General features: G+C 46.9%; 1 protein-coding gene across 1 annotated transcript in view; it reads right to left on the reverse strand.

Moving 5' to 3' along the window:
- Positions 1–13,707, reverse strand: part of pde4ba (phosphodiesterase 4B, cAMP-specific a) — a 133,046-nt gene extending 119,339 nt beyond the window's left edge. Inside the window, exon 1 of the mRNA XM_030726626.1 lies at positions 12,687–13,707. Within this exon, the coding sequence (XP_030582486.1) occupies positions 12,687–12,910 (224 nt within the window). The 5' untranslated portion in view covers positions 12,911–13,707. The remainder of the gene's footprint in view (positions 1–12,686) is intronic.
- Between the last annotated feature and the right edge of the window lie 961 nt (positions 13,708–14,668).

The raw sequence follows: 14,668 nt of genomic DNA on the forward strand, positions 1-14,668 counted from the left end.
CGCCTCAGTCAGCTGTAGCGCCTGCTCAGTCGCAGTCTTCCCAGTCAGCTGTAGCTCCAGCTCCCCCTCAGTCGCAGTGTTCCCAGTCAGCTGTAGCTCCAGCTCCCCCTCAGTCGCAGTGTTCCATGTCAGCTGTAGCTCCAGCTCCCCCTCAGTCGCAGTGTTCCATGTCAGCTGTAGCTCCAGCTCCCCCTCAGTCGCAGTGTTCCATGTCAGCTGTAGCTCCAGCTCCCCCTCAGTCGCAGTGTTCCATGTCAGCTGTAGCTCCAGCTCCCCCTCAGTCGCAGTGTTCCATGTCAGCTGTAGCTCCAGCTCCCCCTCAGTCGCAGTGTTCCATGTCAGCTGTAGCTCCAGCTCCCCCTCAGTCGCAGTGTTCCATGTCAGCTGTAGCTCCAGCTCCTCCTCAGTCGCAGTCCCAGACCCCTCAGTTAGCTCCAGCTCCCTCTGTTCACCCTGCTCCAGCTCCCTTAGCTCCAGCTTCCCCTGCACCTGTACCTGTTCGGCGGGTGGGGGCAGCCACGGACGGGCTGACCTCGGCACTCGCACCTGTTCCGCGGGTGGGGGCAGCCACGGACGGGCTGACCTCGGCACTCGCACCTGTTCCGCGGGTGGGGGCAGCCACGGTCGGGCTGACCTCGGCACTCGCACCTGTTCCGCGGGTGGGGGCAGCCAGGTCCAAGCCTTCGCATCGGTTTTCTGTGTTAGCTGCAGCAGCAGGGTCTCAGTCAGCTCTAGCTCCAGTCGCTCTCCCTCGCCTTCAGTCAGCTCCAGTAACTCTTCCTCGGTCCCCAGTGTCAGCTGTTTCAGTGCCCTCTCAGTCAGTTCCCTCAGCCCCTGTCTTAGTTCCTTCGGTTTTGGTCCCAGTTCCCTCAGCTCCTGCTCCTTCTGTAGCTCCAGTAGTGTCAGCTCCCTCTCAGGCCCCAGTGTCAGCTAGCTCTCAGCCTGCTCCCACGCAGCCAGCCCTCTCTAGCTCTCGGTCTGTTTCCACGCAGCCAGATCTCCCTAGCTCTCGGTCTGTTTCCACGCAGCCAGATCTCCCTGGCTCTCGGTCTGTTTCCACGCAGCCAGATCTCCCTGGCTCTCGGTCTGTTTCCACGCAGCCAGATCTCCCTGGCTCTCGGTCTGTTTCCACGCAGCCAGATCTCCCTGGCTCTCGGTCTGTTTCCACGCAGCCAGATCTCCCTGGCTCTCGGTCTGTTTCCACGCAGCCAGATCTCCCTGGCTCTCGGTCTGTTTCCACGCAGCCAGATCTCCCTGGCTCTCGGTCTGTTTCCACGCAGCCAGATCTCCCTGGCTCTCGGTCTGTTTCCACGCAGCCAGATCTCCCTGGCTCTCGGTCTGTTTCCACGCAGCCAGATCTCCCTGGCTCTCGGTCTGTTTCCACGCAGCCAGATCTCCCTGGCTCTCGGTCTGTTTCCACGCAGCCAGATCTCTCTGGCTCGCGGTCTGCTTCCTCGCAGTCTGCTCTCTCTAGCTCACAGCCCGCTCTCTCTGGCTCGCGGCCTGCTTCCACGCAGCCAGTCGTCTCCCGGCCTGCTTCCACGCAGCCAGTCGTCTCCCGGCCTGCTTCCACGCAGCCAGTCGTCTCCCGGCCTGCTTCCACGCAGCCAGTCGTCTCCCGGCCTGCTTCCACGCAGCCAGTCGTCTCCCGGCCTGCTTCCACGCAGCCGTCGTTTGACACACCCAAACTGTCCCCTGAGCAGCCCCCGCTGCCCAGGATGACGACCACCCAGCCGGCACTCCGGTCCTCTACAGCATCTTGGCCTTCAGCAGTGCTGCTGCCCGCTCTCCCTCGTCCTCAGTCAGCTTCCGCTCTAGCCTCCGCTCAGTCCGAGCCGTTGGGGGTCTCCGCTCAGTCCGAGCGCTCCGAGCCAGAGGGTCCCGCTCAGTCCGAGCGCTCCGAGCCAGAGGGCCCCGCTCAGTCCGAGCCGGTGGGGGTCCCCGCTCAGTCCGAGCGCTCCGAGCCGATGGGGGTCTCCGCTCAGTCCGCGCCAGGGGGTCCCGCTCAGTCCGAGCGCTCCGCGCCAGAGGGTCCCGCTCAGTCCGAGCGCTCCGCGCCAGAGGGTCCCGCTCAGTCCTAGCCGATGGGGGTCTCCGCTCAGTCCGAGCCAGGGGGTCCCGCTCAGTCCGAGCGCTCCGCGCCAGAGGGTCCCGCTCACTCCGAGCGCTCCGCGCACGAGGGTCCCACTCAGTCCGAGCCGTTGGGGGTCTCCGCTCAGTCCGAGCGCTCCGAGCCAGAGGGTCCCGCTCAGTCCGCGCCAGGGGGTCCCGCTCAGTCCGAGCGCTCCGCGCCAGAGGGTCCCGCTCAGTCCGAGCGCTCCGCGCCAGAGGGTCCCGCTCAGTCCGAGCCGATGGGGGTCTCCGCTCAGTCCGAGCCAGGGGGTCCCGCTCAGTCCGAGCGCTCCGCGCCAGAGGGTCCCGCTCACTCCGAGCGCTCCGCGCACGAGGGTCCCGCTCAGTCCGAGCCGATGGGGGTCTCCGCTCAGTCCGAGCGCTCCGAGCCAGGGGGTCCCGCTCAGTCCGAGCTGGTGGGGGTCTCTGCTCAGTCCGAGCGCTCCACGTCGCCCGAGGGTTCCCCACCAGAGCCCGGGGTCGCCCTTCTCCGCCGCCGCATGCCCCGCGGTCGGCCTCCAGTGTCTGCTCCCCGTCGCCGCCGCCGCATGCCCCACGGTCGGCCTCCAGTGACCCCTCCTCGTCGCCGCCGCCGCTGGGAGCGCGGTCGGCCTCCAGTGACCCCTCCTCGTCGCCGCCGCCGCTGGGAGCGCGGTCGGCCTCCAGTGACCCCTCCTCGTCGCCGCCGCCGCTGGGAGCGCGGTCGGCCTCCAGTGACTCCCCCTCGTCGTCGCCGCCGCCGCTGGGAGCGCGGTCGGCCTCCAGTGACTCCCCCTCGTCGTCGCCGCCGCCGCTGGGAGCGCGGTCGGCCTCCAGTGACTCCCCCTCGTCGCCGCCGCCGCTGGGAGCGCGGTCGGCCTCCCTCGTTGGGACTTTGCTTTGTGGCCCCTTGGCCTCTGCGGCCTCCTGAACTGTGTGTTTTTTTTGCTTTCCCATTGACTCCCCTGGACTGTGGACTGTTTTTTCCCCTGCTGTTTTGTTTTGTTTTGTTTTGTTTTAGCTCCTGCTCTGTTCGTGGACTTTGACCCAGGTGTTGGATTTTGGAGTTCCCCAGCCTTGTGCCGTCGCTTTTGTTTCATCCTGTTTTTGCTTCTCGTCCCCGTGTTTTGTTCTTGTTTGGACTGTGTTGCCTCTGCTCTGCCTCATTTTGATGCCCCATGTTGGACTGTCTCCGGCCTTGTGCCGTCGCCTTTTGTTCTGGTCCTGTGTTTTTGTTTTCTTCCTGTCCGGGTTTGATTTGTTTTGTTCACGCCCTGTGATTTCTGTTTTGCTCCCTGTCTTTGTTTTTGTTTCGGGCCCTCCCTCCTGGTTCCCCGCCTCCCGCCCTTGTCTGGTTTTGTTTTCTGGTTTTGGCCGTCGGGAGCCGGCCTTTAAGGGGGGGGTACTGTCACGTCCTGGGCCGTTTGCCCAGCGTTTTGTGTTTAGTTTATTTCCTGAGCTTCTCCTCCCAGTATGTTTGTCTTGTTCCCCGTGTTGTGACTCGTCTGCGTGTTCCTTGGTTTATCACTTCCTGTTTTATTTTGTCAGTATGATTTCCCTGTGCTTCGTGTCTAGTTTTGCTTCCCCCCGTGTGATTAGTTTCATTTGCCTCACCTGTTGTTCCCTGCTGTTTCCTCTTGCCCTGATTACCCATTGTGTATTTAAGCCCTCAGTTTTCATTTGTTCTCTGTCGCGTCGTTGATGTTGTGTGCCCGTGTGTTCCCTGTGTTTGCCCGTCGTCTCCCTTCCAAGATTTTTGTATTTGTTTTTCCCCCTGCTTAAATAAATCCCTTTTAAGTTACGCTGACTTCTGGAGTCCTTCGTGTCAGCCATTCCTCGCCTGTTTCCTCCCCGGCCATGACAAAACCAAGGCCAAATCATTAACTTATAAAACAAACAGAATTGGTCCAAGGACGGATCCCTGTGGAACCCCAATAAGGCAGTCAGAAAAAGAATTCTGGATAAAAGAAAACCGTGATTGACTTTATTGAAACCTTTAAAAAAAAAGAAGAAGAAGAAAAGAAACAAAAGGGAGGAGCATCACAAACTACCAAGACTGGACATTATTAAAGATGCTTTAATACTTCTTTAAATGTGTGGGTTTACTGTCAAAAACATTGTTAGTCTTAGATGCTCTAATTTGTCTCTACATTTTGGTGACTCTTTCGTTTCAGTAGATTGTACATGGTTGACACAACTGTACTTCTTATATCATAGTATGCCACATTTATAAACAATTTTGTATGTCATTTGTTAACAGCCTCTAAACTAGTATTTAAAACCCTCTTTAGTAACATCTGCCGAATAAAATACATTTGCTCTTTTGTTTTTTCTCAGTTTTCTCAATTTATTTTAAAGCATTATCATCATGTAGTTCAAGGTACAAAAACCGTACTACTGATTTATAAATTAGCACTATACATTGCAAATAAACACGTAGGGAGCAGAAATTCAAGGCACTACTGCTTTTGTAAACTGTATACAGTGAAATACAAAAGGGCAAGCGGTGGGATGACGAGCAATACACTTCGTCAGTTAAATTATTACTGACAGCAGTTTAAGTACATGCACAATACAGTATAGAATAGAATAGAAATCCCTTTATTTGTCCCACAATGGGGACAAATATTTCAGTGTAGTAGCGGCAAGCTATTGTACACAATAGATACTAGAAACACAATAAGAAAACACAAGAAGAAAGTATGAAAAGATAAAAATAAATAAGAAAATACAAATACAGAATATACAAATAAAAAACTGTATACACTATGTACAGTATAGATAGTATAGACAATGTATAGACAGTATGTTCTTTACAACAGCTTAAAGCAACCACAAAAACATCCCAGTGGAAGAAGTGTTTACCTTCCCAACAGCCTTTTACCACAGCATGCACGCCGCAAACTTAGAGACTGCTTGTGCTAATTAAGCAGTTGAATTGCCAACACATTGTGTCAGCATCAAGAAATTGTTCCTCGTAAATGTCTCAGTGGCTTTTAATGAGGAATTTATGACTCCTTTCCATTGATTCACAGAGAGTGGACATACATGTAAACCTACAGCTGAGAGAAATAATGTCACTACTGAGCAGTTATGAGATTAAAATTAGCAATTTGAGAATGGAGTAAGTCACATGGGTTATGGGTCTAAACATGTAAAACACCATAAAACATGCCACCCATAATGTGCCACAAAGGTTCATCCCTCTGAAACCGAAGCTTCAGCTATATACATGTTAAGATGCATGGAGATGTGCACACACATACACAGTGCAGACCAAGTATACTCATTCAACGATCCGTAATAGTTAACTTTCTGCTCCAATGGTTCAGTAGAGGGAGAGAGGAGAGAAAGATGAGGGTGCTCAACCGAGTCATACAGTCTTAGTCTTATGAAGAGAAGGAGGAAGAGGAGGAAGACTGGTTCCAGACCTCTGAATCACTGCTCACATCACCAAATTTATCAGTGACTCAAAAAGGCTTGTTGTGGCTGTGTCACTCTTACGTGGTTGGAGAAACCAATCAGAATTTCTGGCAGGTAGGCCAAATGCAGAGGATGCTACAAAGCAAGGTACTGTAAATGTACTTTTCACGAAAGAACCATTTGCCATATGTTTGGCAAAGACACCTTAGATTACATTATCTAATTTAAATTAATTAAAGCAATGAAATTTAAGTTCTTTGGGCACCAACATAGGCTATAATAGTTTTCAGTTTTACATCCGTGAGAGTCACAAGATGACAGGAAACAACAGTAGATAGAGATCAGAAATGACAAGCAGCCAGGTACGCTGCAGGCAAACACTGCATATTATATTAGGGCTGCAACGATTCATCGAGTAACTCGAATGATTCGATTATAAAAAAATGGCCCAAAATTTGTGTTGAGCTGGCCTCTGCGCTCTGCCCATGATAAGCCATTTTTTTTGCAGCTGCTCAAGGTCTTCACAAGTATTACATGTGCCCACTCTGTCATTCTGCATTTCTATTGGTTGTGCAAATATACAGCACACCATGTCCCCAGCCAGCACACTTGTGCTGTGTTGTGCTTTGCTCGACGTAGCAGGAAACCATTATTGGCACCACACATACCATAAAAAAGAATGGGTTTCAGAGCCCAGAAAGTACATGATGCTTTCTATGTGAAAGCTATAATGTCATCATTATAATGTCATCATGTTGCCTAACAACCATCTACCAATAGCATAAAAACATCGTATAATTTTAATTTCACAGCAAAGACATCTAATTTAGATCCACAAAACTTGAAACATGAAAATATTTAATGGTTGCCTGGAAACCACTAAACAAAACAACAAAAACAACAATTATATAGTCAAGCAAGACACGACCATTATAGGGGGCCCACAAAAAATGGGTTAATTAGAATATTTCACATTTTCTCAGTGTGATTAAATATATCAGTTTGCCAATAGCACAAACAGACCAAACAATTCTGTAGCATTGGCATGTACTAGTGTGGAATACTGTATATCAACAGAGTTCTGCAGGAACAACATAGTTTTGTACTCTAACCTTAGATAGTACGCCAGTAGGATTCTTGTGGTGTTTTTTTTTTTTTTTTGTGACTGCAGAAAATAACCTCAGTTCGAGGGTGTGCCCTGCCTCTAGCTCTATGGCAGCCGGGATAAATTCCAGTGCCCTGTGCCCCTGAATAGGATAAGTGGAAGAAGATGGATGGATGGATGGATGGATGGATGGATAGTTCATAAAGGTAATCTCTACAAATTAAAGCAGCTTTTTAAATTTTTTTAAAGCGTCAGTGCAACAGACAAAAGTAAAGTGTTAGGCCAGAGAGGCACTAACGCTCAGCTGCATGATATAGTTGAAGTTATGATATTAGGTATCTGTGATAACTTCTGTAGTCTCCTTTATTCACTTGTTAGCAAATCCTTTTCTCTGGGATTTAAAAAAATACTTATTTACTTGTTTGTGTGTGTGTGTGTGTGTGTGTGTGTGTGTGTGTGTGTGTGTGTGTGTGTGTGTGTGTGTGTGTGTGTGTGTGTATGTGTGTGTGTGTGTGTGTGTGTGTGTGTGTGTGTGTGTGTGTGTGTGTGTGTGTGGTAGAAGCAATGAGGAAATGTTTACAGAATTCGAAGCACGAAGCCACCGACTTGGCTGAGTCGGAGTCTGTGCAGGATAATGCTAACTCTTTCTGGCTCAGTTTTGCCACATATCTCTTGCTTAACTTATCCCACCAAACATTTGTTTACGCTTAATACAAACATCATTTAAAATCTGGGCAAAGGCTAAATGAAAGAAGCCACAAGGGTAACAGTTCACAAAGTTGCCAAAATTCACACATGCAGAAGTGAACAAGCTGCATACGGTTTCTAACCACTTTTACACAGGAACAGTTAAAATATCTGAAAAGATTTGATAAAACATTTGCTCTGCTATTAGCTCTGTAATGAAATGGTTTCTCTTTTGTCTCTCCATCTGTCCCCCTGTCTCTTACTCAAGTGAGCAGTTGGCGTAAACACGCTGGCTACAGCAACAATACTCACGTCAAGCCTTTCTTGACGTTTATGTAAAGATGATTTTGGGTGAGTCACAGAGCAAGAAGAGAAAGAAACAAATCAATAGCAGACGGGCTCCTGGATAGAACAGAGCTGCAGGATGAGCATTTGGGTTGACATTTACGCTAAGGTAAATAACCCACACTGTTGGGCAACCTCTAGTTGTTTTCACTGTGGCGCGCGCACACACACACACACACACACACACACAAATTATCTTATGAACATCTCACATATGAGGAGGTCAAGCTGAGAAAATGAACTACGTTTCCCTTTGTTGTCAATAAAGAGAGTTTTACATATTATACGCTTTACAGATATGTAGGTGTGATTAATTAGGTGTTTTTTAGCACTTATCTGATGAATGTAAAGTTCATTTACAAGAGTAATTAAAAATCTAAAGTTTCTGCTAAAACTATAGGGCTTTTTCATTTCTTTATTCTCATTTTCCCTTCTCTCCCTTCTTCCTCTTCCCAAGGCAATTTCTTACTCCCCCCACCTCACCCCACCCCAGTGTGCTTTTTGTGTGAGTGGAAAACAGAGCGGTCATACGCCTCAGCTGGCCATCAAACATTTACATCTTGTGGTGCTCTGGAGTGCAAAAGCGAGAAAGACAGACAAGAAAGAGAAAGAGAAGGGTGCCCATAAAAGAAACCAAAGCAGGCATGAAAAAGGCAAAAGAAAACACAGGAAAAACAAACAGGCAGTGGGGAAAGACAGAGAAGCAGACAGAATGGGGGAAATTTAGGAAAGGCACACAAAGACAGACAAAGAGAGTGTAAAAGACAGAGAAAGAGACAGGGGAACAGCTGAATGGGTCAAACAGAAGATTCATTGTCTGGCTGCCAGTAGGTCAGAAGATCACCAGCCACTTGTCCACCACAGTGCCAGACACTGCGACCATGAAGGATGGAATTTATAAGTGATCACTATTTAAAACCCCAGACATTACACATGAAAAAATTATGTCTAGCGGAGAATAACGAGGGGAATGCCAGAAGTGTGTTTGTTTAGTTAGATAATCTTAATCAGACTGAGATTTGACTGTAGCACCGCCAGCCTTTTTTTCATCTTGTGACGTGAATGTTTAAGAATCAAAAGCAACTAAGGAAACAGACATTATATATTTCTCTGTGTGGTTAAAATCCTCTGTTATACCTCAAGCATCAATCATCCTAAATCAGTGATTCACTTCAACCTTTTTGTTTGTTTTTTGTTATGAACTCCATTTAAACTGACTAACAAGTCAGAACAAGTCATTCAAATCATAGACTCCAGCCCCCCCACAACCCTGAAATAGGATAAGCAAAAGAAAATTGATGGATGGTTGGACGAATGATCACTGTCAGATTAGACAATAATAGGACCGCCTTTTTTGTGACTAAGAGGCATGTCAGACTACACTTCATGCTTGGTGTTGTTCATGGTTTGTATGATATCATCAGGAAGGAGACCCTAGCTAGCAATTCCTAGAAAAAGATTAAAAACAGAAAATGGCAAATGGACATCACAGTTCTATCAGTCTCCCAAACTATGATAAAATGAGCATATGTTGCAAAAAAAAGAAGTGCATTTTCCCAGCTGATCCAAAGCAACACCCCACATCATCGGGTCAGATCATAATAGACTGAACCCAGCAACAAACCACACACTGAAGCCCTTTCAAGCCAGAGGTTCCCAATAATGGGCTGCCCTTTAAAATGTAAGCTGCTTTGTATTGAGGAAATGCTATGGTTTAGTGGAATGTGGTATAACACATTTCTCTTCAAATAATGATATTCATCTATTTATTGTTTGTCTGTGACAGACATGCATAATTTCAAGTTGATGCGGCTTGAGCTTATTCATACATACGACTATGAAGCAGCATCATCTTCTACTTTGAATCTCTGTTCTGAGCACCTAATAATTGCAACCTCTATAACTGTAAGCTCTGTTTGCTCTGTTTCTGTTCTCTATTTCATAGGGGAAAACATGTGACTCTTTTGCCCCCAGATTGCTCCACCATGCTCCACCATGTTGTTTACCAGCTTGTTTCAACCTGTGTCCAGTTTGGGCAGGTAGTGCGGCTGCAGTGGTATTATACAGCTGCCTTCTGCATCCAAAACCAAGGATGTGAGAGCATAGACGCTAAAAAAGAAATGGTAAACGAGCTAAACAATGAGCAGAAATTTGCTATGAGGTTGTATGTGAAGCTTCTCTGGAGGTTCCTCACCACAAAAAAGCTCTTTCACAGTCATTTGATGACCACATTTTCGTAAAGCTGCATTCTTAAACTTCAGTTTACTTTTTTACAGTACTGAGAAAACTAACTGAGCTCAAAAATATTTGTAGAAAACGAACTTTTAGTATGTTTTTTTTTTTTAATATTAATGTAATCAATGATAATTAATGCAGTGCTACATTTAGAGCTCACATACATATAGGCATTATTACATAATAACAGTTCTTTTTATTCGTTTAGAAGGGCCTGAGCAATACGGCTCACCGATTCATGTTTTTTTCTCCCCAGTACCTCCCCAAGGTCTGGAACAGGTGGGGAGACAATTAGGCCAGAAAGACTGAATAGACAGTAATGCCCTGAAGGATTTCCAGGTGAGGATTTTTTTTTTTCCAAGGCAAAACGTAATTGATATTCTGGTGCAGTACACAGCACATTTTATGTCATGAGATCAAGCAAAATGTGCGATGATTAATCTTGTAGTCTTGCTGTGTATATTAATTGTATCCTCATATGTAATGTGTGTGTGATTAAAAGAAAATGAGCATGAAATTAAGTCTAAAACACCTGGTCCTATTCTGGTCCTGGTTGTCAAGTGGCATTTTCATCTTGCATTTTCCTCCCTGCTGTCCTAATTGCCACACCTCCCTCTTTGGAGATGACTGATGGTTTTTTTGTTGTTTTTTTTTACCCCCCAAAGAGCTCTCCCTCCCTATGTCTACTCTGCTTTTTCATCTTCTCCTTTCTATTTTTAAATTTTCACCTGTAACTTTTAGAACATTATAATAAGACAGCAGACAGATCTCTGAGTTTTGCCCAAGGACATTTTATCATGAACCTGCTGTTAATGGACTGGACTGATGGTTAATGGCTGTAATTAGTGTTATAGGTGTTGTCAGGTCCCTGGCTCTGGCGCATATGCTGTGGATTTATGAGAACAAACAAGTCAAAGGACACTACTGACATCTTTAATGGTTTCTAAATGAAGCCATTCTCCTTGTTTTTCTTCTTGTGTTGTGCCCCATGTACCCACCCAACCCCCACTGATCTCTGTCTGCTCAATACTATGCAATGAGAGAGATGAGATAAACAGGCATGAGTCCCCTTTCTCCTGCTGCTGTGTAGGGAGGAGATAGTGAGACATGCAAGAACAGGAGGCAGAATAAACAACCATTGTATTCACAAATGCATTATCTGCATTCAAAATCACCCAGCATGCACACACGTATGCATACTTATGCACAGTCCACAAGTAAGGCTGCACAAACAAGACACACACACACACACACACACACACACACACACACACACACACACACACACACACACACACACACACACACACACACACACACAGGACAGCACAAATACATATATTATCTCTTTTTTTCTGTCATGCAAACAACTCAGTTTGTAGCTACAGCGTACAGGGGCAGGTTGATATTAAGATTTATTTCCTTTTCCTCCTGCATGTCCCACAGCAGATTTTTTTTCTTAGACCCACCCAAGCAGTGACAAGCCTGTTTTATCATGTTACGTCAAATGTGTAGCCCATTTCAGCGGCATGTGGTATGTGCTTAAGGGTATATGACAATCCTCTCTTCTGAAGATGATGGTTTTCACCTTCATAAATGTCACGGAAAAAGAAACACATCCTCCGTCTTCCACTGCCTAATTTAAAGAGAAAGAGTCACCTTGAGCTCTTGCAGTCAAATCGCAGCAGCTCTTTTACTTGTCTCTAATTCATTCATTGCATAACAAAGCAAGTCATCCTTTCTCATCTCCTGTAATGCCTAACTGCTGCAAAATGAAAAGGTAGATTGAGGGTGTGGGTGGAGGATGGGGCACAAAATAGAAATATATCAAATATAGGGTTTATAGAAAGTAAATATGCAACTGCATCTTTTTTGACTCTGTGATCTTGTTGAACTGAGAAAGTCAGACTTCCAACATCTGGGCTTCTTTTAAGGAATTATACCAAGAGAAAATCCATCTGTGGAAACTACATAAAATGTAAATGGAGCCATGCTGTGTATTGCGTGATGTTCCAAAATATTTGGCATATTGTGTTGAGCTTGTGTTGTGTGGACATCCCTTTGCTCATTGGGATTGTGAGCCAAAAAATGTTAAGAATCGCCAGGTTGCATAACACACCCAACACTCCCTGCATATCACAGCAGCTATCCAAAACAAGGACTGATCTGCACGCACACAAATTTCACCCAGGTACGGGGCAGAGATACACTACATCAAAATGGAGGACAGGGGAGTCTGCTGAATGTGATTTTAGTCCATTATGTAATCCTGTAACCCAGTAACAAGTCATCTCACAGCAGCCCAACCCTGATATATTTTTGACCCCACGCTTACCACAAAATTGGTTTCCTTTTTAGAAAACTCAGGCTGTTTTGCTTACTACCTCATTCTCTATACTTGGATCCTCTCACCTTTCTTTTTTACTCCACCTTTCCTCTTTCTCCACGTCACCGTCTGGCTGTGTAACCCTTTATCTCTACTCGTAAATGAATTCCTCTCTGATGCTACACCCCGGCTCTCAGGCTTTCCCTTGTTCAGTTTTCTCTCAGCCACTCACTGCTTCTTATTTCTCCCTTATCCCTCCCCAGTTTCCCACCAATGCAATCCCATTATGTCTCTTTACTACACTGTTCTCATCCACATTCTTTCTCCTCCAGTTTTTCTTCAGTCACTTTAATTCTCTGTCACATCAATCACAGCCTGCACATTTTCCCTTATCCCCTACTAGTTCCTCTTTCTGCATGTCTCAGCCCTCTTTCACCCCTTACTTTTTAGTGCCCACCAACCCACAGGCCTTACCAGGTATGAGCTACAGTGAAGCGTCGCCTCTGCCTAATGCTCTTGTTGACCATCAGCTTGCGGAAGAGGCGCGGGGAGCTTCTAGGGGACAGCTTCGGGGACGTGGCTCCCCTCTTGCCACCCATCACACCTGGCATCTTGGGTGGCTCCAGCTCCAGGTGCATGTGCTCCTTGAACGTCCGAATGCACGAGTCCATCTCAACACTCAGCTCGTTGGATGACATCCCTGCAGGCAGACTTGTGTTCCTCTGTCAAATTCTGCCAATTTCTGTCCAAATGGAGTCCCACTAGTTAGTCATGTATGTTTTATTTTGTCCTCCTCTTGCAGACACAGTGAAGTTTTTCACTCCTGCAGAAAGACTCAGCACGCACAAACAGTCACTCAGGAAAAGGCCAGCTCACACATACCTTTTTTTTGCTTGGACTCTGTGCTTTCAATTCTTCCCCTTTTCCCTCGTTCTTCACGAGTTTAGGGATTAGCCAGCCAGCAGTCGTGCCCTCTCCCTCTCTCTTTTCTGTAGCTCATGCCCTCTGTTTTCCTGCTGGTCTTCTGTTCATCAGAGGCTCTCAGAGGAGCTTCTACAGCTGGGCCACATACAGAAGAAATCCCCTTCTCATTACCGCTTGTCCATCTCTCTCCTGGTCTGTCCTGCTCTTGCACGCCCCAGTGCCCCCTCCTTTTCCCTGTGTTCCTCTAGCTCTCTGTCAGTGTTGGTGCCTGTTAAATGCACACCAACTCTTTCTCTCAGTCCATCAGACAGTTTGATGCTGGAGGATCTCCCTTATGAAAGATTCAGAAGGACTGAAAAGTGCTCTCTGCCTCCTCCTGTCTTGCTCTCCCTCCATTAACCACTGCTTGACGAACCTCTTCCTTGCAAACAACCCCCGCCTCTCCCAAAGGCACTCCCGGTGTGGCACAGAGTGACTCCCACTATGCTGAGCCTCAAGTCAGATTTCCCTTCACTCGCACACTCAGAGCAGTGAGCAGAGCAGAGCAGAGCTCAGCATGCAGGGAAATGCTTCACTTGCTGTTTCATTCAGAATATACACAAGGAGCTCAGAGCAGGCACGCAGCGAGTACAAGCCACACCTCCACTGTTAAGGATTGGCTGGTGGCTGTTGTGACGACAAACAGGCAGGCACGGTAACAGGTTGTCAGATTAATTATTTATTTTTTTGTTTAGCCGGTATTTGTGGTAATGTTGCTGATGGTGTTGTGACCTTTAGTGAGGCAGACAACTAGTGAAGATGCGCCAAGTTAAAAAAAAAAAAAAGAGGGAAATTTAGAAGGGAGATAAAAGCAAACAGCTTAATGGGGCATCAGTGAAATGAAACATACACACTGCTCAGAGGTCAACTGATTCAAGTAAATGCTCTAAACTACTGCAATAAATGGATCGGCTTACTGCACTCGTAGTATACTCCATCACAATCCAGCTAACATAATCCATCCATAATTCTGCCTGAATGGAACCAGTCCAAGCATGAGATTGCCACAGTATGTGGAGAGAAAGAACAGATATAGAATAGATACTGTCATACCAGAAATATATCCACAAACACAAAGGACTACTTCAAGAGGTGAAGAGAGAGAAAAAGAGGGGCTATGCCCTGCTAGCGGAGAGGAAGGGGAGCTGAGGGAGAAAAATCTAAAGTGAACATCAGAGGAGGCAGAAAAGCAGGGAGTGCTGGAAATGTGAGTGCTTGCTCATCAGCTCGGTGGACTGATTTGTTTTGGTTGTGAGTCACTGACGATCCTGAACCACAGAAACATAGAGAGCTTTCACACCACATTTTGCTAAGATACCCTTTGAAAATAGTCTTCTCAAGCTTGTACATAAAGAGAAGAACACTTGTAGTAATGTGAGATATTGTAGGAGCACAGCAAGCAGACATGAGGCACGACATTCCTTGGCTCGTTTTCTTCGTCAGTCTCCGGTTTTACATTCTAGTAGAAATAATCAAGGTTTTCCCAGCAAACT

This window comes from Archocentrus centrarchus, chromosome 4 (genome assembly GCF_007364275.1).
Source record: "Archocentrus centrarchus isolate MPI-CPG fArcCen1 chromosome 4, fArcCen1, whole genome shotgun sequence".
NCBI classification, from domain to species: domain Eukaryota; kingdom Metazoa; phylum Chordata; class Actinopteri; order Cichliformes; family Cichlidae; genus Archocentrus; species Archocentrus centrarchus.